At 31.8% G+C, this 23,061-nt stretch overlaps 1 protein-coding gene across 1 annotated transcript; it reads left to right on the plus strand.

The window, feature by feature from the left end:
* The first annotated feature begins 19,733 nt into the window (after positions 1-19,733).
* Positions 19,734-21,853, plus strand: LOC18041847 (40S ribosomal protein S24-1). The gene is made up of 5 exons (XM_006432985.2): positions 19,734-19,919; positions 20,261-20,302; positions 20,414-20,584; positions 21,411-21,497; positions 21,599-21,853. The coding sequence occupies exons 1-5, from the start codon at positions 19,848-19,850 to the stop codon at positions 21,629-21,631; spliced, it is 405 nt and encodes a 134-aa protein (XP_006433048.1). The 5' UTR covers positions 19,734-19,847; the 3' UTR covers positions 21,632-21,853.
* Positions 21,854-23,061: the final 1,208 nt, after the last annotated feature.

The raw sequence follows: 23,061 nt of genomic DNA on the forward strand, positions 1-23,061 counted from the left end.
TTATTCTAAAATACTAATAAACTAGGGTTCCAATAAAAAAAGGATCGTTTATTTACTACTTAATACAATATTGATTCTTACCCAAGCTAAGTTTTCGAGATCAAACTATACATGAAACATGTTACCAGATTCTTTTACACTCCAACTCATCTCTTTCATGATACAAGCACTACCATCGTTTGATTTTATCTTTTGCACTTCTTCTCCACTATATTCCTGAAAAACAACATGCTGTCAAATGCCATCAACATCAGGACTTTACCATCCAATTTATTTATTTTTTTACCAATCTTAAGTAAGTTTTAAGTTTATTATTTTTATTTACATAGTTATAAGTTATATTTTCTACCAATTATTTTCATTGCATGTTAATTTGTAGATCGAGATCCCCTTTAAATTTATGTTAGTATCTAGACATAATGTTGACACACCAATATTATAATGACAACATTTCAATACGACTATAGCACATTATGCACTTAATCCCATATTCATCCATATAATGATTAGTTAAGAATAAGCTATATAATATTTAAACTAGTGAAAGAAATTAAAAAAATATAAATATGAGAGACTATTATGATAATGATTTGAATACCAACTGTGAATCCCGTAACCCTAGCAATTTTTTTAATTTAGACAAAATGCTACCAAAGTAAGGTCCTTTTTATAATATGTCTCTAAATCAATCTGCGTCTCACAAGTCACAAGTTTGTTTCTAAATATTCCACAGCTTTGTTACAATGCATTCAAACCTATCATAAACGCGCCATAAAGACTATGGACAGCATATCATGGTAGGCTTAGAATGAATTTTGGGCCCGAATCGAACTCAGTTTTCTAGAATGTAGCCCGACTCAGACCAATCCTAGATTTTAAGTTAAAAAACATTACATTTTTGTTCTAAAAAAAATGATACACATACTATATTCTTTTCAAAATTGAATAACCATATAATATGCTATAATTTTACTATGGTGTTGTCACAATTCATATTATCAAGAAAATGTTATTACGAAAATAAATAAATAACATATTAGGTATACTAATATGTATGTCTTTAGTTTCGGGACGAGACTGTTTGATCCGAAAAATAATTTTTAGACCCATCATTTAATAATAATTTAAATAACAAAAAAAAATCATACATGCGACATGCCCATATGTATGCCTTTAGTTTTGGGATGAGATTGTTTGATCAGTAATAATATTTTTTTAGGCCCATCTTTTAATAAAAATTTGAATAACAAAAACAGCCTTATACAAAATTACCAAAAAGAATGAATAAATGAATTAACTATATTATTGCACCCACCATAAACTCTAACCCTCCCTAGAAGGCTTTCACGTTAAATTAAACTTTCTTTTTATTATTATCTTTTTCACCGTTTATATTCGAAGTTTCAAACTAGCGTACGGATGGCTTTGCGAGAGTGGATTCAGTGGCCGCTTAGCTTTCAAACTTCAATAAAAATAAGTTGCTTATCAATCTTCCCAAAATGAAAAAAAATAAAAATGCTTATCAAATGGAGATATTAGATGAACTAATATCTTTTTGGGTCGCGAAATTAACCACGTTTCTCAACACAAAGAAACAAGCAAATGGCTTTGAAATATACTAGATCTGCAACATAAATATAAGAAAGTCGAATAAAGAATAAGAAACAAGGGAGAGTAAAATGAAAGGAGATTAAAATAATATGGAATATTGTTAATTAATATTTAAATATTAATCCCTACTCCTAGGAGGAATTAATATTTAAATATAAATGAAATATTTAATAATAATTATTATTATCCTAGGAGGAATTAATATTTAAATATAATTTAAATATTTAATAATAATTATTATTATTAGTTTCACGGGTAATTTTTGGATACCTCGCCTGAGGTTTGGCCTTTCTACACTTAGAGAGAATGTATGCATATATTGACATATAGCATCCCTGAATGTGTATAAGTGTGAAGGAGCCGTTTGGTAAACGAGGACAATTTTGTAATTGCAGAAATATATTATTTTTAAATCTTAAAAAAGCCGATTGACAGTGCTTGATTAAGTAAATCGAGTGCAAAACAAATAATACATATCTTCACTTTGCCCAAACCCATCTTCACTTTGCCATTCGGCTTCCGTCCAAAATAAATAATACCCACTCATTTCAGCTAAACATGATAGAAACCGAAATTCGGCGATGGCCGGCATCTGAGCAGTCGGTGATTGAAGAGCTTTGTAGGTTTGTTTTTCCATCAAATCTTGAAATTTAATTATGATTTCATTTTTTTTCTTGCACTTTGTTCAAAAGGCTGTGAGTTTTAGTTGCGTTTTTGTTTCAGTTAATTGAGAAGAATGTTTAGGGTTCTGAAAAATTGAAGTAGTGATTGAAAATAAATTGATTTTTGAGTTTATAATCAGTGGAAAATGTTGAGTAAAATGCGAAAAAGATTTGATTTTTGAGGACATACGAATGTGGATATTTGAGTCATGCTGAAATTTACTTGATATGCTCTTCATATTTAAAAAAATCGAAACTTGTTGCTGAGAATGCAAACTTGTTCTTAAGATATATGACAAAAATTAGTTACAGAACTTGCAATAAACTAATACTTGGGTTGACTTGTTTTTAAATCTGATTTAAGGCTATTGAATATTTTGGGAAAATTATATAAACTGAAAATTTACCTCTGAGTATCAATGCATGTTGATCTTTAGCTTTGGGAACTAAATTCTGGCTTCAATAGTCGCAATAGAGTAGCATATACTAATGGTCTTCCATGTGTGTTGAAGTGGCAGAAGGAATATGTCATGAAAATATGTTTGTCTCTATTCAATTCATTTCTTTGGTTTTATACGATAATCTTCAAACAGAGAATTAGGATAAAAATTGATTTGTGGGCCATTGGTTCTAGAAGAACCTTGGCTGTAGACTAGATATCATCCAGTGCTTATGATGATTTGAGTCTTTTAGATTTGCGATTATGTGCTTTATCTTGGAATTGGTATTAGCTATGCTGCTGTGGACCAATTCATATGTCAAATATATATTCAAAAGGCCACAAATTAATTTTCTAAAGGTGGTACTATTAGGCTTTACCTATAGCCGTGGCGAAATTTTTCCCTCCTGTGAGCTCTTCTTTATTATGGGTTGTGACTAATTCTTCCTCCTTTCTTTTCCTTTTTCTTGGAATTTGTTCTTTGTACCAACCCAATAAATTTTGCAATTTTTTTTTTCAATTGCACTGGAATATAGTAGCACTTGGACAATTGACTTGGCAATGTTGCATTTAGTGACTTTAGTATACTTTGTGGCCTAATATTTGTTGTGAAAACGTGTCCATTTGACTTTGTTGTTTGTATCAGTGCTGGAATGTTGGTGGACAAGAAAGGTTGCAGACATCATGGGCAACTTATTATGGTGGCACTCATGTTGTTATTGTGGTTATAGACAGTACTGATAGAGTCAGGATTTCCATTATGAAGGACGAACTATTCAGGCTTCTTTGGCATGAGGACCTACAACACTCTCTTGTACTTATCTTTGCAAATAAACAAGATCTCAAAGATGCCATGACCTCTGCTGAAATTACTAATGCCCTTTCTCTTCACAGCATCAAGAATCATGATTGGCACATTCAAGCCTGCAGCACACTTACTGGAGATGGGGTGTTTGATGGTCTAGAGTGGATTAGCCAACAAGTTACAGGAAAAGCTCCAAGTTGAAGAACCTGAAAAATAAATTGAAGAGATGGTTCGTCATCCACATACAGGGATATGAGGATGAGTATAAAGTTTATATTTTGTACCATGTAAATCTATCAGAGGCATTCTTGATAAATCTGCAATTGTATCTGCAGATTGTTGGAAACCAACTATGATATATTGCTTTTTATTTTTTAAACAATTAAAAATGTTTGTCTTATTTAAGTGATTCAACCACTATAAATACATTTTTGTGGGGTATATTACTATTTTCACCAATCAGATTTTGTTTCATTATGTGATTGTCAAATGTCAAATCAAACTACTGAAAGGGTATAATAGTCTTTTCACTGCACTTTTGCATTTGGCACCAAAAAACAAGAGACTATTTGCCAACTCTGCACTGGAAGAAGGGTATTATTATAATTTCAATGACAAACCAAACGGCTCCCTAACGCTTATACACATCTAGGGGGGCTATATGTCAATATATGCATACTTTCTCTCTAAATGTAGCAAGGTCATACCTCCGGGGAGGTATCCAAAAATTTCCCTTAGTTTCACCCCAACGAACCTTTGGTCTGGGAAAGAAAGATCCTTTGCAACCACAACGCTCATTTCTCGATGAATCCATCACCACCAATTTTATGCCCCTCGGATTCTTGAGATGCATGGGTAGTTTCACCCCAAATGCAAATAGCAAACCTGAATCTGTATTGTGCATTAGCTAGGCATACGAATTTTAAGCTGTAAGAAAGCAAGTCTTAAATATATGTCATGCATGCTACAACCATCTTTTTGTGTCCGCGAGTTTAGAACGACCTCGTTTTCGCAGAAGCCATAGTCGACTTTTGACACCTCCTTGTTTTGCCAATGATAAGCAAAAATGAATTGTATTTGGTCACGAAATAAAGAATCAATAGTATTCCAAGATAATAATAATGAATTAATTGCTTCTGTGTGTTGCTTATTGTTTGTAATTTTTTTTGCTTTTTACAACATCGTTTCAATTCATTTATTCATGAATAAAATTTTAGTATGTATTAATTAGGTCCTCGTGGAGTATTAATTTATTGAAGATTATTGTATAATTGATCAAGCATATCGATGATGATGTAAGGATCCAAACATTGTTATAATTACCAATTCTAGGTTGAAGATTGAATTCCAAATTCATTAATTTCAATCCTCAGTCATTAGTATTATCCCAACTTAAGTGAATATATATAATATTATTGATTAAAGAAATATAGGATAGCATAAACTTAGTATCAAGATCGCCTTCAGGAATTTGGTCATTTTCAAGTCGCTTTGTTAGGAATATCAATTACTTGACAACCACAAAAAGACTAATTATTAAAATTGCTTTTTTGTTTGCCCGTTGTATTTGTTACTCGCTTTTTCTACGATATTGTTTTAATTTATTTGTTGAATAAAAAATTAATATGTCTTGGATGTTCATAGAGTATTAATTTATCAAGGATATTATTGTATAATTGTTAAAAGTGTGTTGACGATGATGTAACAATCTAAATAGTTTAAAAAGTTTTTATGAGAGCATGATGATTCTAGACGTAAACAGGTTGACTAATTCCTAGGAAGAAAGAGAAAATTTTGAGGAAGGGAGAAATTAAATGGTGTGTTTAAGATTGACCTTATTACTCGATGAATGAGGCAATGAACAAGGGAATTATTCTTGGTTTTTCTCATGAAATTGCTAAAAAAATAATCGTATTTGAGAGAGTAAAATGTATGCACAAAAATGTGCAAGCAAAAGCCCTTGAACTTCTAAAGTTTTGAATTTAAATCTATCGTTGAATTTTTCTCATTTTTAATAATTTTTTACCATGCGTACATTTATAAGAATGTGCAGTTATAATTTAATTATCTCTTAAGTATTCCTCGTATATAATAATTATTAGTTATAGTTTCAACACTGGATTTAAATCAATTTATTTCAATCCTTAAAATACATTAATTCCTCATCGAATAACAGTGAATGTGTAGACAGAGGATATTCTAAGATCAATACATATACAATGAGAGAACATAAACAAAACTGGATGAATTTGGAATTATAGTAGTAAAGCCTGTTAACCGTTAGGTTACAAATCTGCCTAAACCAAAAGATCAATGGAAAAGGAAAGAGGAAACTAAATTATAGAAATATGCAATGTATGTCTTTCAATCTATTAGTGGTAACCTAAACTGAAAAGTATTGTTAGAAGAATAGTTGAAAATTTTAAAACATGTTTGTAAATTTGTAAGGAAATTTGGAATTAATTTTTGGGATACCTATTATTATTCAATCAAAGAGTGATGTTACATTTTACAATCACAAGTAGCGTCTCGTTAGCTAAAGTGAGGTGGTAGTCATTTGTATTAGATGATTAAATAGGTAAATAAATAATTTTACTGGTCAAGAAATTGGTCATCTATGAGTGAGTGCCACCTAACACTCAGTAATTCTAATGGAAAATATAAAAAGAAAATAAAGTTGAGGGAACTTAAATGGACGCATGTGTTCTATATTTTTTCACATTGGCTGCAAATTTGGAATGTAATTTGAAATAAATTCACCATATCTTTTGGATGAATTTTGAATTATAAGTAGCAAATAAAGCCGTGTGTATATAGCAAGCAATCTATTGAATCAAAAGAATCCGCAAGAAAAGGAGGAAAAAAGAAAAAGAAAACTAGGTAAATCAAGAAAAGGAAAAGTATACTCAACCGGGTATTGCTTAAACCTGATCGGGTTTCACACTATTTTTGTCAGTATTTTTTCTTTATTATTATTTTTTTATGTGAATATTGATGCTCATACGTTTATGTAATGCATGTATAGGTTTAGGACATGGAATCGAAGTAAGGGAAATGTCAAATTAGGCCAAGCCAGATAATGTTGAATGCCCAATTGACACTGATTGTAAAATGGTCTGCCCTGAATGCAATTGCAAGTGCAACGCCCATATCTGTGATTGCACTTGAAAGTTGACAAAATTTAATGAAATAAAATTTTCTTTTGTACCATCCATGTTTCAGTATAAAAATAAAAGGCAAGGAACATGTTAAAACCAAACTAAGCTTAATTCCTCAGGATCCACTCTTAAATAATTTAATTTCAGAATTACACCGATAATAAACAAGCTCGATGTAATTAATTCTTAATTAATAAAGAGAACAAATAGAACAACAAGAATAAGATCAGAAGCAAGCAATTGATGGCAGATATTTACAGTGGTTCAGCTTCAAGCAAGCCTACATCCACTGTCAAAAGAGAAGCAAGATTTCAATAATCTAACTTTTCCAAGATACAATGTTGCTAAAAGTGTGTAACTAAATCACCATATCTAATCACTCATGAGGCCTTTTTATACATAGAGAGATCGATCTAGAAGGATCATATACCAGCCAGGTTACATATTTCTGAGTTTGTTGTCAAATCCCAGAAGATTCTCGGTTATATAACAACCTTAACATCCATTTGAACTAGCTGATAGACATATGTTAAGGCTTGATCCACTTTGTTTTGCAACACGGCAAATGAGGATGTCGTTTTTGATACCTTAGAAGCTACAACCATCTCTATATAAAAAAGTTGCCACACTCTAAAATCTTTTTCATCTTTTTGATTTTGGGTTTGTTTTCAAACCCAGAAGATTCCCGCTCATGTAATGACTTTAACAGCCATTTAAACCAGCTAATAGACACGTGTCAAGACTTCATCCATTTTGTTTTGCAATACGGCAAGTGAGGATGTCGTTTTTGATACCTTAAAAGGTACAACCATATCTATAAAAAGAGTAGCTACTCACTCTAAAATCTTCTTCATCTTCTTGATTCTAGGTTTGTTGTCAAATCCTATAAGATTCCTACTTATATAACAACCTTAACAACCATTTGAACCAGTTGACAGACACGTGTCAAGGATTCATCTATTTTGTTTTGCAATACAGCAAATGAGGATATTGTTTTGGATTCCCCAGAAGCTATAACCATCTCTATAAAAAGAGTAGCCACTCACTCTAAAATCTTTTTCATCTTCTTGATTCTAGGTTTGTTGTCAAACCCCAGAAGATTCCCGCTCATATAATGACCTTAACAGCCATTTGAACTAGTTGATAGACACGTGTCAAGGCTTCATCTATTTTGTTTTGCAATACGAACAATTAGGCTGCGTTTTTTATACTTCAGAAGCTACAACCATCTCTATATAAAGAGTAACCACTCACCTTAAAATCTTCTTCATCTTCTTGATTCTAAAATCTTCATTACTCTCGTCATTAAAAATTCCAAGGCTCAATAAAAATGAAAAAAAAAGACCAAAAATCCCACCAAGAAGAGCAAAAAAGGATGATTTCAAGAGTAAAGCAACTGGAGGAAGCACTGAATGAAAGAAAATAAGTTGTGGCTGAAAGCTTGCAATCATTAATGGAAGCAGAGCAGAAATTTGAAGAAAAAATGAAGGAAGTCGTGAAGAAATTAAAGGAAGAGAATGACAATTTTATTAAGACGGTTGGGAAATTGAAAAAGATGCATCCTAGGCTAATTAAACAGCCCAAACTACAAATCGATCTGAATGTGGAAGATACTTTCGATCTTCAGAATCTCTTTGGTAAGAAAGTCCATTTTATTTTCCTTCACAATAATAGTCAATCTTTTGGTCTTGACCGTTTCAATCAATTAAAAATTGCCTTGGCACCTTTAGTCATTAGCATATTGGAACCATGCTACCATGAACAAGTCTTGCCTAAATCGCAGCGTACTGATAAGTGTGTTCTTGAATTCGAAATAGCGACGTTCTAGGTCACCATTAAGAAGATTGTAATCAAGTGCACGTGAGAGTTTACTGTTTCGGGTGGTGACTTTCTGACGGATGTCCACCAATGGACTGTCATCTTGAGAAGCAACATTGAGGCCAAGGTGGAACGAGAGTGCCAAATACTGAAGGAAAAGGCCAGGCCCATTGGCAGCCCAACTATCCGGGTTTGAATGATTGAGTCGTTCGAGGGATAACATACATATTTTTTCTTTTTTTCATCGAATTCATCTTTGTTGAGTAATTAATAAAGAGATGATCAAGATCATGGATGCTTTAAAATTGCTTCTTTGTTTGCTAGTTGTATTTTTTCCTTTTTTTAACAATATTATTTCACTTCATTTGCTGAGTAAAAAATTTAAATAGGCATTGGACGTTCATGGAGTATCCATTTATCAAAGATTAATTTATAATTATTCAAAGTGTATTGATGATGATGTAACTACCTAAACACTGGTAGTTTAAAAACTTTTTATGAGAGAGTGATGATTATGGACATAATAAGTTGACTAATTCCTTAAAAGAGAAGGAAAATTCTGAGGAAGGGAGAAATTAAATGGTGTGTTTAAGTTTAATCTTATAACCTTTGAATGAGGCAATGAGCAAGGGAACGATTGTGGAAAGCGGAGCCTTAGTGATTAATTTTTAATTTTTCTAATGAAATTGTGTTTAAAAAAAAGGTAATTGAGAGGGTAAAATGTAGATGCACAAAAATGGACTTCTAATTTTGAATTTAAACCTACTGCTGAAGTGAGCTAATTTTAATAATGTTTTACAATATGTACATTTATAAAAACATGCGGTTATAATTTAATTAGCTCTCATGTGTTCTTTTTATGCAATAATTACTAGTTATAGTTTCAATATTAAATTCAAATCCATTTATTTTTCTTAAAATACATTAATTCCTCATTGAATTATAGAGAATAGTTAGATACAAGTTATTCTAGTGTACATACATGTACAACGAGAGAGCATAAACAAAATTGGATGAATGTGAAATTATAATATTAAAACCCCGTTAACGGTTAAGTTACAAATCTACCTAAACCAAAAGATCAATGGCAGGGAAAGAGGAAACCAAATTAAAGAAATATGCAATGTATGTCTCACAATCTATTAGTTGTAACTTAAATTGAAAAGTATTGTTGAAGAACTAGTTGATAATTTTAGAACATATTTACAATGAAATTTACAATTAGCTTTTAGATTGTCTGTCATTACCGATTTAAAGAGTAATCTTACACTTTACAATCACAAATAATGGCTTGTCATCCATAGTGAGGTGGCAGACATATGTATTAAATGATTAAAAAGAAAAAACACAACCATTTAGGATCACCAATTTTGCACGTGTTTATTTGAATTTTTTTTTTGTGATCTACATCTAGTACAAATATCTCACAGTCTGAGCAAACTGGACTCTTCGTAAACATCGTTATGAGATATTACTGACGGTGAAGTTTCGACAAATGAATGATTTTATCACAAAAATGATTGTAGAAGAAGAGTAGTCCAGAATGGCCGGTTTCTTGATCTATCAGAACCCATCCGTGTTTTGAAGCAAGAATTGATGCTTCGATAAAGATTCTTTTTTATGTGATGGTGTGTTTTCGTTTGTAAAAAAGGCCGTAGAGGTGGCATGAGCCCAATCCTGGATTGAAGGCCATCATCTATGGCGATTTGGCTACGTATTTGACGCCTTCAAGGTTTGCTTCCTGCCAATTCTTACATACAACTCGGAAACAGAGTTGATCCACGTAATGGAGGTTGTACATGATCGAGTATATTGTGTCTTCGTCGAGACTGTACTAGGACGATGAACTTGGTGGCGACTAGCCTTTAATATTTTGTTTTTTGGCCATGCTTCGCCTTCTTTCAACAGCAATTATGAAGTTAATGTCTATTTTGTATATATGTACGTATATCACACTCCTTAATTTATGAGAAAAAAAATATTTAATAATATGTTATGGGACATTAATTTTTTTAGTTTGTTATTTATAATAATTAAAATCATGTTTTTCTGTAATATCATGTTTTTATGGAAAATTTCCTGCGTAAAAATTCTCACACTTTATTACAATGCAAGAAAGTTATTATGTTATAATTAAAAAAAGTTATTATGTTATATAATGTAATAATATAATTTTTGTTAAACTATTACACTATATATAGTATAATAGCTTTTTATATATACAAGTATCGAGAGTTTTTTCAAAGTTAGAATTTTAGTTCTAGACTTCCGACGGTGATAGTTGTATTGATCCTCATCCCACATGCACGAGTCCCGAAACCGTATTAGATTCTAGTCTTCCACCCACCCTGGGCAATGACTGTTCACATGATTTGCAAAAGTGAAAAATTATAGTCTCCATATTTATTTTATGTTTCAAATTAGTCACTCTTAGTTCTAATACAATTTGCTGAAAGCCACCACCAATACCAAGTTTATGCTTAAACTATGTTAGTAAGAAATTAATCATACAAAGAGCTGTTAGCAATGTTACATCAACAAATTTTTACCTAATGTGACATAATAATGAGTGCAATGCTCACATGATTTTTTGTTTTATTTTTGTGTTTTCATTCAACAAAATAGGTCACAATAGTTTCTGTAAATAGTTTGTACATGTATCTAATGTATGTTATTTAAGGGTTCATTATTTTATCATGTTTTTTTTTCAATATTTTTTGAATGGTAGAGGAGTGGACAAAGCTCAAAGTAAATTTCAACCCTCTATCTTTTTTAACGAAGACTATTTAAATAAAGTTGGTTGAAAACACTCGATAATGTCTGGGCTATCAACTCATTTAGTAAATATTTTATGCCTTAAAATCCAAAAAAAAATATTAAAGGAAAATAAATGTGTTTAATTTTTATCAATGAAGAAATGTTAAGGTTGAATGAATTGACATAAGTCATAAACTTGTGGATTTACTTGTTAATTTATAAACTGAATTAACTAATTTAATATTTCACCATTGTACAAGGATTTTGTTTTAGAAAACCATCAAGAAAGTTTTTATACTCTAGTACGAAGAGTACAATGTATTTTAGCAATTTCTTTCACAATTAAATAACATTTTTTAAGGGTATAACGACACCAAAGCATTCAAGGGAAGCAAAATTGTAGAAAATTATATAATTTGTATACAAGACTCTTGGATTCCTCATTCATAAGAATATGAAGATGGCCAACTTCTTCAGGAGGTATTATCATCAAGCAACCTTTTAGGATCCATAGAAGTGTGCATGAAATGCTGAAATGGTTTTAACATCTTTTCACATGATTGATGACAATAATCAAAAGCACAATAATTCAATAATCTTAATATCCTATATCCCAACACAAAATATATCTTTCTTTATCTTAGAAACAATGCAACAGCGAAGTAATTTCAAGTGTCCACTTCGTGCACTGAGGGGCACTATAACAAAAAGGGCTTTAACAATAAACAATTTTGTCGCTAAAACATGCAATATTCGTCGTTAAAAGCTATAGTGACAAAAAAAATTATGTTGTATAGGAGGCGTTAGGTTCTAGGTGTTAAATTTTCAAATTTTACCGCTAAAAGTACACATTTAGCAATGAATCATATTTGATTGCCAAAAGTACACGTTTACCTAGTAATCTTCGTTTGCTAAAAAGTATCGTTTTTCTTTCATTTGTTTATTATTACTATTGTTAAAATATTATTGTCTTTAATACTAAATTATAATGACAATTAACAATAGAATTAACAATCTACAACATAAGTAAATAGAACTAACACGTGACTTATTGAAAAGAAAAGTGAATAGCAAGTAACAAGCCAAAGATTGCTAGAGCCTAAAAGGAAAAAAAATGCCTTATAAAAGAAATTTTAAAATAGAAAAAATCGTTAGGTTATTTAAAAATAAATAAATAAGTAGAAACAAAAAATGCAAAAAAACAAAAAACATAAAAATTGTTATTTTTCCTCAGAAGCTGCAACTTACCGATCACTATCACTCTTATATAAAGAGTAGTCAATCACTTAGTCACACAGTTCTCTACGATGTTAATATAAAAAGCTACAAAGATTCCAAGAAAACTAATAATAAACACACAAATTCCCCTTTCATCATCTTTATCTTCTTTTTCATCATGAACCCTACCCAAATTCCAAAACTGAATCACCCACATTTCTCTTACTTTATCATCATCTTCTTCTTCAATCTTCAATCTTAATCATACAACCCCACCCAAATTCCAAAACTTAAAACACCCACATTTTCGTTACTTCATCTACATATTTATCTTTTTTTTCTTCTTTCACAATGTCTCTGAAACAACCCAAGAAGAAGCCTAGCTAAAAACCACGTTCACATTCCTAACCCATTTCTTCATTTTCTTGGATTCTATAATCTTTATCACTCACCCCACCACAATTCTGAGAAACAAAAAAAAGAAAAAGAGAAAGTTCCATCAAGAAAAGAAAGAAAATATGGTGTCATTGTTAGTAATAAAGCAACTAGAAGAAGCCTTGAATGAAAGAGAATTAGCAGAGGAGAAATTCAAAGAAAAAATGAAGGAGGTGATATAGAAATTGAAGGAAGAGATAATTCAATTGGCTAAATTGAGAAGAATGTAGTAAATACCACCGAAACAACCAAAAAGACAAATTGGCCTTAACGTCGAGGACATGTCTGATCTCGAGAACCTCTTTGGTAGGAAAATCTTTTTCTTTTTTTTCTTTTTTTTTGAATTCATTTTTTAATAATAAAAGTCAATCATTAGGTCTTGACTGGCTCAACTAACTCAAAATTGCCATGGTGCCGATCGTTGTTAGCATGGTAAACCCATACTATCATTATCAATATCAACCTGAGTCTAGGGGTGGGCATGTCGGGTTTCGGTTCGGGTTGTTTGGGTTTCGGTTTGAGTTTCAACCCGATCGGGTTGGAGAATTGAACCCAATCGGGTTGAAAACGCCAACTCGAACCGAACCTAATTAAATTCGGTTCGGGTTCGTAATTCGGATCGGATTGGGTTGGTAATTCGGGTTAGAAGTTCGGTTTGGGTTAATTCGGGTTAGTTTGGGTTAGAACAATTCAATCTAAAAATTTGGGTTAGAACGGATTGGAATAATTTAATCCACAAATTCCACAAAAAACTACTTAAAATCCAAAAATCTCAAATCCAAACATCTTTAACAATATTTCAACAAGTCTTTTTAAAGTTAATAAAACATAAAACATAAAACTAAAAAAAAAATTCAACTCGTTCGGGTTGAAATTCAGTTTGGGTTCAACCCGAACCGAATTTTAACCCAAATGAGTTGATAGTTTGAATCTGTTCGGCTTGCACAGGTTAACCCAAACCAAACACCCACCCCTACCTGAGTCACAAAGAACTGGTCGATTTGTTCCTAGACTCGAACAACTAATGTGTGTGTCAATCGCCAAGAAGATAATCATTGAGTGCATAAGAGAGTTCGCCCGTTCGAGTCTTGACTACCCGAACGAACTCAGCGAATGGCCTGCCACTTGTCGTGGTGAGATCAAGCCCAAGATTGAACATGAGTGTTAGATGCTGAAGGAAAAGATCAGACACATTAGTGGCCCAAACCCAAGTGTCAGAGTTTCAATGATTGAATCGTTTGATGCATGACGTTGTACTTAACATGTTCTGTTGAGATGAAAAGACTTATGAATCGACACCACACTTCCGGCCCATGAGTTTGAAACAACATTGTTTTTCTAGAAGCCATAATCAAACTTTTCTTTTGCAAATGATAATAAGCAAAAAATATATTTTTTTTCACCAAATAAGGAATCAACCATATTCCAAAATAATAATAAAGAATCAATCAATTACAATATATTCTCCTTGCCATGGTGATGCTTTATATTCACCAACTACTGGAAATTCAAAATTGAATCAACCAGTCCACAATGCTTGTTACAGTGCCTTGGAAATTCCAACAAAAGTTGCCTCATCTTCCACCACGCACACGTCCTTTGAAATGATGTCGTGTCCATTTGTGTCTGAAGTTAATTATACATATTACAAGCAAGGCAACGCTTAAGTTACATTTGCTGCAAGTAACATCCCAATAAAATGAATCGTTGTATTCATCATTTTTCAGATCCAACAGATGTAATGAAATTTAACACAAAATTAGGTACAAGTATAGGTGGAAATTTGATTATTAAAAACAAAAGAAGGGCAACCTACTAAAACAGTTGTGGAATAATGTAGTTAACGAGTTATTCGGTAATGAAAATTATAGAGCGAAAAGATGAGTCACGAGCAGTACTCTGGGTATGCGAAAAATTCAAGACGCAAAAAGTACAGTAATTAGTTTTCAAAGAGAAAAAAGTAAGAGAAGCACTAAACATATTACCAATTTACTAGTTCAATTTTGCATATTCACAAATTGGGGAAACCAAAAAAATTGCAGAACAGTAAAATCGAAGCTAGAGGCACTCGAATGTCACTGAAAATGGTAAAATTTCAAACCTCATCTTGTCAAGTTGTCTTCACCATATAATTTCCCTCACATCATTCATTGTTATGGGTGGCTCATTATTATTTGAACATCTTTATTTGGAAAATTCTCGGAATTGATCTTAATAAAAGCCTGAATTAAAGAGCATGAGTTACAGTTGTAATCAAAGCTTAGTGAAGAGTGCATATCAAGGGTTAGGAATGAAAAGATGAAAGTAGGAAATTGTTTTGTTTGTTTCTGTGGAAAGGGAAAATGTTAAGCAGATGGAAAGAAATGACAGAGCAAAGAGAAGAAGGTTTCTGTGAAAATTGCGTTAATGTATTAACAAGTGAACTGAATTTAAATTAAGGGGCATTTTTTCGTGAAGAGAAGAAAGTAAAGGCGGAAACAATGCATACGATAAGAAAAACGAGAGAATTAATTACGGTTTTACCGTTGACCCATTTTGCAATTGGTTTCCAACTGGTTTTAACATGTTTTTCATACTACACCTATTGCCATGTGTTGCTCTTATGTCAGTTAATTGGTCATGTCAATTATGTTTCTTAGGCTCCGTTTGGTACAGCTTATTAAATAGAGCTTATAACAGTAGAGCTTATAGTAGTAGAGCTTATACCAATAGAGCTTTTGGACAAAAAGTCATTGGGTGTTTGGTTGTCAATAAAAAAAGCACTTTTAAACCATTAAAATGTGTGATATTTTTTATATTATATATTTTTTGGAAAAGCTCTCTAACCTCTACTCCCAAAAGCTCAAATTTTGGGCTTTTGCTAGTAGAGGTAAATTAGCTTATTTAAGCTAAAAAACTTTACTAAAAAAATAACCAAACACCATAAAAAATTTTAAAAAGTGCTTATGCGATTAAATAAGCACTTATGGCTCTTAAATAAGCCATACCAAACAGGCACTTATTATGTTTCTTACACCAAATGTAACGTAAGCTTGCCCTACAAGCAAAAGCTATTTGGTTTGACCACATTTTATTCAAAATGCGGAATTTGTACTCTGTGTATGTATGAATATTATAATTATTTTATTAATTGTATTTTTTAATGATAATTGATTGAAAAATTATGCCAAAAAAAGTAAGGAATTCCTAGAATTTATATATATCTAAAATTTGACGATCACATGATTAAAAAAATTGTCCAATGCTCAAAAATCGGTAAACATGTTGAACTTAATATATAATTACTGTGCAACATTTTTCCTATAGTAATTCTTTTCTCCATTTTTACCTCATGTACGTCATCTTTATTTATGATGGGGATCAGGCTACGGTGCAACTGTGGCACCGTGCCACAATTGCATCTAGCCGTTGGATGCAGGTGGATGAGTGGGGTCCACTGGCATCCAACGTCTAGTGGCAACTGTGGCACGGTGCCACAGTTGCACCTAAGGTTTCCCCTTATGATGGAAGTTCTTCCTCTACAGGTATATGGCCTTTAACATAACTATAAATATATTTCAGTATATTGACATTTATTAATATGAAGTAAGAATCTAATTAATTATATGTTCATGTGTGGTTGATTTCAGATGATTGATAGACAAGATTTAGATTACTTTGGATTTGTTTGAGACATCATGGTTGCGGTTCTGATCATGGGCTTAGATAAAATGTTATGGCAAATAATTGAATTTTATTGGACATAATGAGTCTGTTAAATATTCTCCAATTAATTTATCTTGTTTTTCTGTTTGTCTCTTATTTAATTTAATTTTATTTTATTGTTCAATGTGCTTCTTATTTAATGTTTGGTTAATTTTGTTTATAAAAGAGGATTGTCAATTAATTGAGAGAATTAAAGAGGTTTGTTTTATCATTTAATTAATTGATTAAATTTTTTAATTAATTAAATGATTAAAGGTATTCATATTCCCAATAGCAAACAATCACTAAGGGTAAATTGGTAAGATCATGGATGTATTTTAAAATATCATAAGCATTTTTATTAATTTTGTCAAGTAATTAGAGAGTTTCACTCTTTTTCTCAATTATGGACACTAATTCAACAATTTGTAACATGATATGCAATTTGTAATCAGTCAAATGATACATAAAGGAACAAGTAATTAAGTCTTGAATCTTTTATGCCATTTGTGATTTGCGCCACTAAAATCTCCCGATTCCTTGTAATTTACATTCAATGTTGAAACGTTTTCAATCTTTTAAACATATTAAAAACTCTCTCTTTAACAAAAAAAAAAAATTGAAGAAAAGAACATATCTAACTAAACCTACGGTAAACACAAAAAAAATTCATTTGTTAAAATCTCGTTATACCAACATATTACATATGTATTATAATTGCATCTCAAAATTTATTATTTGAAAACTATCACTATTAATTAGGGTTGGTAATTTGTGGGCTCGAGCCGGGCTCGGGCTGGGCCTAGGCTTTTTTTATTAATTATAAAATATTTTATAATTAAGAAAAAAATATTTAAATTAAAGATAATTATCGAATACATAATAGAATAATAGTCCAATGCATAAAATATTTGTAATACAACCTAATAAATAACAAGTACTAATATAAAAAACTAAACTAATTTAGTATTTTGAGTTTTTTTTTTTAATTTAAATTAAATTTATTTTTTATTTATAAATTAAAAAAGCCTGACTTTTGGCCCGAGCTTTTTTACTAAGTCATTTCCACATGTTTTGGACCCATATCCAGTCCAAACCTTACGGGCCGAGCTTTTTTGCCAACCCTACGGCGTTAATTGAGTTTGCTATCCGCATTCGTCTGAGTCATTGGCTGGAAGTAAAGTGAACTGGGAAAAAAATCAATGGTATCAAGGCAGGAGCTTGTGAGATGCAGATTGATTTAGAGACAATAAATAATACACAAATAAAGCGAAAGGTTTCATGTAATGCTCTTTGCCTTTTTGGAACTTTGATGAATACTTGGAAACTTAATTTTGTTGGAATTTTTTTTTAGAGCTGAAAATAGGGGAGAGTAAAAAAAGAAATACCTTTTGACCCAAATTAATTAAGGTTCCACATAATGTTTTTGGAATATTTAAGAAACTTTATTTTGTTGGAAGAGTAAAAGAAAACTACTTTTTTACTTAAATTTCTGTGAACAACGTAGACAAAGAATTCCAGTGGTAGCTCTAATTAAGGTTAATTTTGTTATCAAAAGAGAGGTTAAGAGGAATTTTGAAGTATTTTTAAGCATTTGAGATGGGGTAAATATAGAAAAGAGAAAAAGAAGGATTATGGAGGGGCGCTTTGCGCTAATAAGGCCAACTCATTAAACTTGTGGAATAAAGCCCATGAGCGGGATACGACCACATTAGACCAGACATGGCTATTTACAAAAGCCCAATGTCTTTTTGTATAAAATAAATAAATTGAGGCTGTGTCCTTTACACGCAATTGGGATTTTTTCTTTTTTTGGTTATTCACCGGCATATTTTTGGAATAAAAATGAGTATTAACAGTAATTTTTAAAATATTAATATAATCAAAGTTCAATACAACTGAAGCCCAATAAAATTTTTATTTTATAATTACAATTTTTTTCTCACAACAACTACGACTTATAATCCCGTAGTACCTAAATACCAAACGGAGGCTACTTATAAATAGATAGTCCTTAACTAAATTGATGTAATAAGACATCCAATGACATCAAAATCACACCACACATTTGAAACTTTTCCTCGCAATGAATATATACACACTTCTTCACTAAAATTTAGACATTAATACTGCATGTTTTAGGACATTTAATTTTGTATGTTTTATGACATTAATACCTTATGTTTTAGGACATTATAAAATTCGCATGACAAACTTTTCACCTTAGTCCTCGCAAGATGATAATGAATAATAAAGGCCACAAATAGTTGAGACTAAAAAAATTTACTAATGTTAAAATAAAATTTGTACATAAAATAACACAAACCATACATACACCAAAGTAAGGCAACGATAATGTTAAATTCTCGAACACTTAAGTAGATTTACAATCCTTCTCAATCAAAAAAAAAAAAAGATTTACTCTCTCCCTTATGTAGAGTAGGGCATTACTATTTTAATATGGCTATAAAAGAAATACTAAACCTACAAAGAAATAAATTCTTAAAAGAAATTCTAAATTAAATAGAATTTAAAAGTTAATTAGAATTGGTAAATTTTTTTGTGTGGTTAGGCAGCTATAATTTAAAAATTATTATATTAAAGTGTTTGGTAAATACTTACTACTATGGTTTCTTGGTGTTGAAACTAATTAGTTGATTTGATCATACATTTATAAAATAAAAAACCTATAATATCTTTATTATTTTTAACAAAATTATTATTTAAAAATCATAAATATCACATACACTAAATTTTTATTGCGAATCTTTTTTTTTCACAACAACTGTGGTTGTGGCTTTTTATGAGGTGGCATATCAATACTAAATAGAGCTTAAGTCAATGTAGATAATCTTATAGCTAATTATATAAACTATATTTTCTTTTTATGTCAAGGATGTCGTTCATGTTTTGCTTATACTTTCCTGATTTATTATTTCCAATATAACTTTTTTTTTATTTAAAAAATACCGAAAATTTAAAGAAAATGTATTTCAATGTATTATTCATAGGCCCAAAATAAAGAGCAGTTGGCCCAAAAGAAAAGCAAGAATCTTAATGTAATCCGGCCCGGACAGTCACCAAAAAACCCGGCCCAATAAAGGGCACAAACGGAACCCTAAGTCACATTGCCACTATAAGAGCTAGGGTTTTCTCCGTTCTTTTTCTTTCTGAGCTGCTATTAACTCGCTTCATTGCCTAGTCGCGCCTCTCGTGCTATATCTTTGTCGAGGATTCAGCAGACTTTTAACCAACCAACAATGGCGGACAAGGCTGTCACCATTCGAACTAGGAAGTTCATGACCAACCGTCTCCTTTCCAGGAAGCAATTCGTAAGCTTCAATTTTCATTTTTCTCTTCTTTTCTCAAGAAACAAACATGGGTTTGTTTGTTTTAGTTGTTTTGCTATCTGGATGTCTGAGATCTTGAGCTAACTCGTATAAAGTTACTGGCTTTGTTTTCTTTCTTATCGTTCTGTATGTTTGCTAAACAGGAGAGAAAAAGCTTTCGCTTGGACTTGGGTTTTTTAGTGTAGAAAAATGCAGATCATGATTTAACTTTGTTTAAACGCTGTTAGCTTTTCAGTTGATAATTTTTTTTTTAAATTTCGATACGTTTCATTTTTTTGGTGACTAACAAATTTAAAATGCCTGGTTATTGTTGCTGAATGTAGGTTATTGATGTTCTTCATCCTGGCAGGGCCAATGTTTCCAAGGTATATCTTGTCTTGCAATTGGTTGTTTCATGTCTTTCTTTGACTTTGCAGGTCTTAATTGTATGATCTATTGACAATGGTTTGTTAATTTGGTTCTTCATTGGTGTGAAGGCTGAGTTGAAGGAGAAGTTGGCAAGGATGTATGATGTGAAGGACCCCAACTCAATCTTTGTTTTTAAGTTTCGAACTCACTTTGGAGGTGGGAAATCTACCGGCTTTGGTCTGATCTATGATTCAGTTGACAGTGCTAAGAAGTTTGAGCCCAAGTACAGGCTTATCAGGGTAAGTTTTAAGTGCTCATCGTTCTTATGGGACTGCAGATTGTCACTATGTTTATATGTTCTTGCATTGTTTTATTATTCAATTTTGGTTATTCTGTGAAAATCCATTAGATAACTTGTGAGTTTAATTATAAGCCAATTATTCTTTTTTTTTATAAGAATTATTGACCAATTATTCCTCAAAAGGGGAAAAAAGGAACATAACAGAAGCTAATTATTCATATATTATAATAGGTGCAGTTGATTTATACATGCTTCCGTTGGGTAGATATTAAAAACTTAACTACAGATATCACTCTTGATAGTTTATTATTTTTGTTCTCATGATTTGGTTTTCTAATTATAGTCTTTCTGACAACTTGATAGTGGAGTGGAACACGTTGCTAAAATCTTCTTTCTTTGTTTCATTTTGACGACATGTCTCTTATTTAACTAATTGAGACTCCTGTATGTGGCCGTCGTATAGCATACATTCTCTGCTTGAGCTATTTATACACTTCCCTTCTGTTGTAAAGTTGTCTGATTACCCAATAGAAATCTCATATGATCAATCTTTGAGTGGTTAGGGCCTGGTAGGTTGCCATTCTGTTTGTGCCATCGGACCCATTTAAGAAACTGCTGTACTTGATTGATCTAAGCAACTGATTTGGTTTAAAAGTCTTCTGTTTTATCTTTTGAATGATGGGGAGACTGTTGTGGATATCTCTTCTGTTCTATTTGCATGTCCACAAGTTACTTGTTCCTGTGGTGGTTTTACTTGAATTGAGTTTTGTGCATTGATGTTTCTTTAACTAGTTCTTATGATTATATGTTGTCTTGCCATGCAGAATGGACTTGATACCAAGGTAGAGAAGTCAAGGAAGCAGATGAAGGAAAGGAAGAACAGGGCTAAGAAGATCCGTGGTGTAAAGAAGGTAAGCCAAGTGCTCCCAATGGTTTCATGATAATGGCATTCACATCCGATGTAAATATTTGATGATGGCTTTATTACTTACCTAATTTTAATGTTTTGCAGACCAAGGCCTCAGATGCTGCCAAGAAGAAGTGAGCAATTGGAGATTCTTCTGTAGTCTCGAAGCCAATTTTCTGTGATGGAGTTTCTATAATAGTCTTTTTTTTTTTTTGGGTTTAGTTCCTGAAATGAAATCTAGTGTGTTGTGGATTTTGGTGCCATTGGATGTTTAGTTATATTTGCAGATTTTGAGTACTCCCCAAAAGACATTTTTGAGTATTGAATGGCAATACATTCGTCTTTAACCCTGGGTTTAAATGCTTCTGCTGTTTTGAGTATTGGTTGAAAGCTCCGTCTGCCAAGTGCACCTAAGCATCATAATTGAAAACTATCAAAGCTTTGGTTGAAAATGGATTCAATTCAACTTTTATCTAGCGTTTGGGATTCTGTGTTTTTCACTTTTTTGTTTTAACTTGCCAAGAGGATGGCTGTTTAGCCAAAACAATCTAGATCTTAAAAATGCTTATCAAGTATTTTCGCCGGACAATATTGAGGTCTCACCCGAAGTTCAGAAAAGATCAAGCGTATTATGTAAACTGAACAAGTGAATGGGTAGGCAGCAATTTTATTCTAAAAAGATTGTGGGTTGAGAAATTAGGGTAAGATTTGGAAAACTGAGGTGGTGGTGGTTGTAACTGAAATCAATGCTCTGCAATGAATTTTTATCGGTTCACAGCGAGTGTATGTTCAACTAAATTTGACTCCTAGTAAAACAGTAAATTCGGGCTAACATTTTAATCCACCCAACAGGTCAGGGATGGGTTTTGTTTTGGGGTGGGGGGGTGATTTTGAGCAGTTTAATTCCATGTTAATTAGGCCACTAGTCAAAGAGTAAATTTTGGCAAAACTTCAACCTATCCAAGAGGTTTTACTTCTGAAGGGTGGTAAAAAAAAAAAAAAAAAATTCCGTGGATTTAGGGGTTTAAATTTTGTCGGTTTAAACTTTGAAGGAGTCGCCGTCTCTTATAGCTGCTTGAATGACGAGTAATAATTTAATGAGTGACGTTTTTCGTATGTTATTGTAACATTGTTATATGATACTATTCAGTTAAATTTCAATATCATTCAAAAAGTATCACATATTTGGGCCATATATTTAATTGTCCGTCACAAGATCGATCGATGGAGTTGTCTATTGCATCATTTCTACTTTAATGAAAATGATTTCTTAATCCCAAGCATTCATTGCATCAATTTTGTTCATATGAATCACAGCATATCACAAGAGAATCATTTTTACCAGCTAGATTTATAAACTCATTGAATATTTTTCCTTCTTTAACATTAACCTCTCAAAACCAAGGTTTATTTTCTTAAAATTACTTTTAAAAGATCTTATTACTTCAGTTATCCGTTACCTCAATCACAAGCGATTCCATCTCCTTATCTAAAGTAACCAAATCTGAGAGGAGTAACAAAACTCTGACAAACCATTGGTTAACATTATGTTAAAAACCAGATCACAA

Source organism: Citrus clementina, unplaced genomic scaffold, assembly GCF_000493195.1.
Source record: "Citrus clementina cultivar Clemenules unplaced genomic scaffold, Citrus_clementina_v1.0 scaffold_5, whole genome shotgun sequence".
NCBI classification, from domain to species: domain Eukaryota; kingdom Viridiplantae; phylum Streptophyta; class Magnoliopsida; order Sapindales; family Rutaceae; genus Citrus; species Citrus x clementina.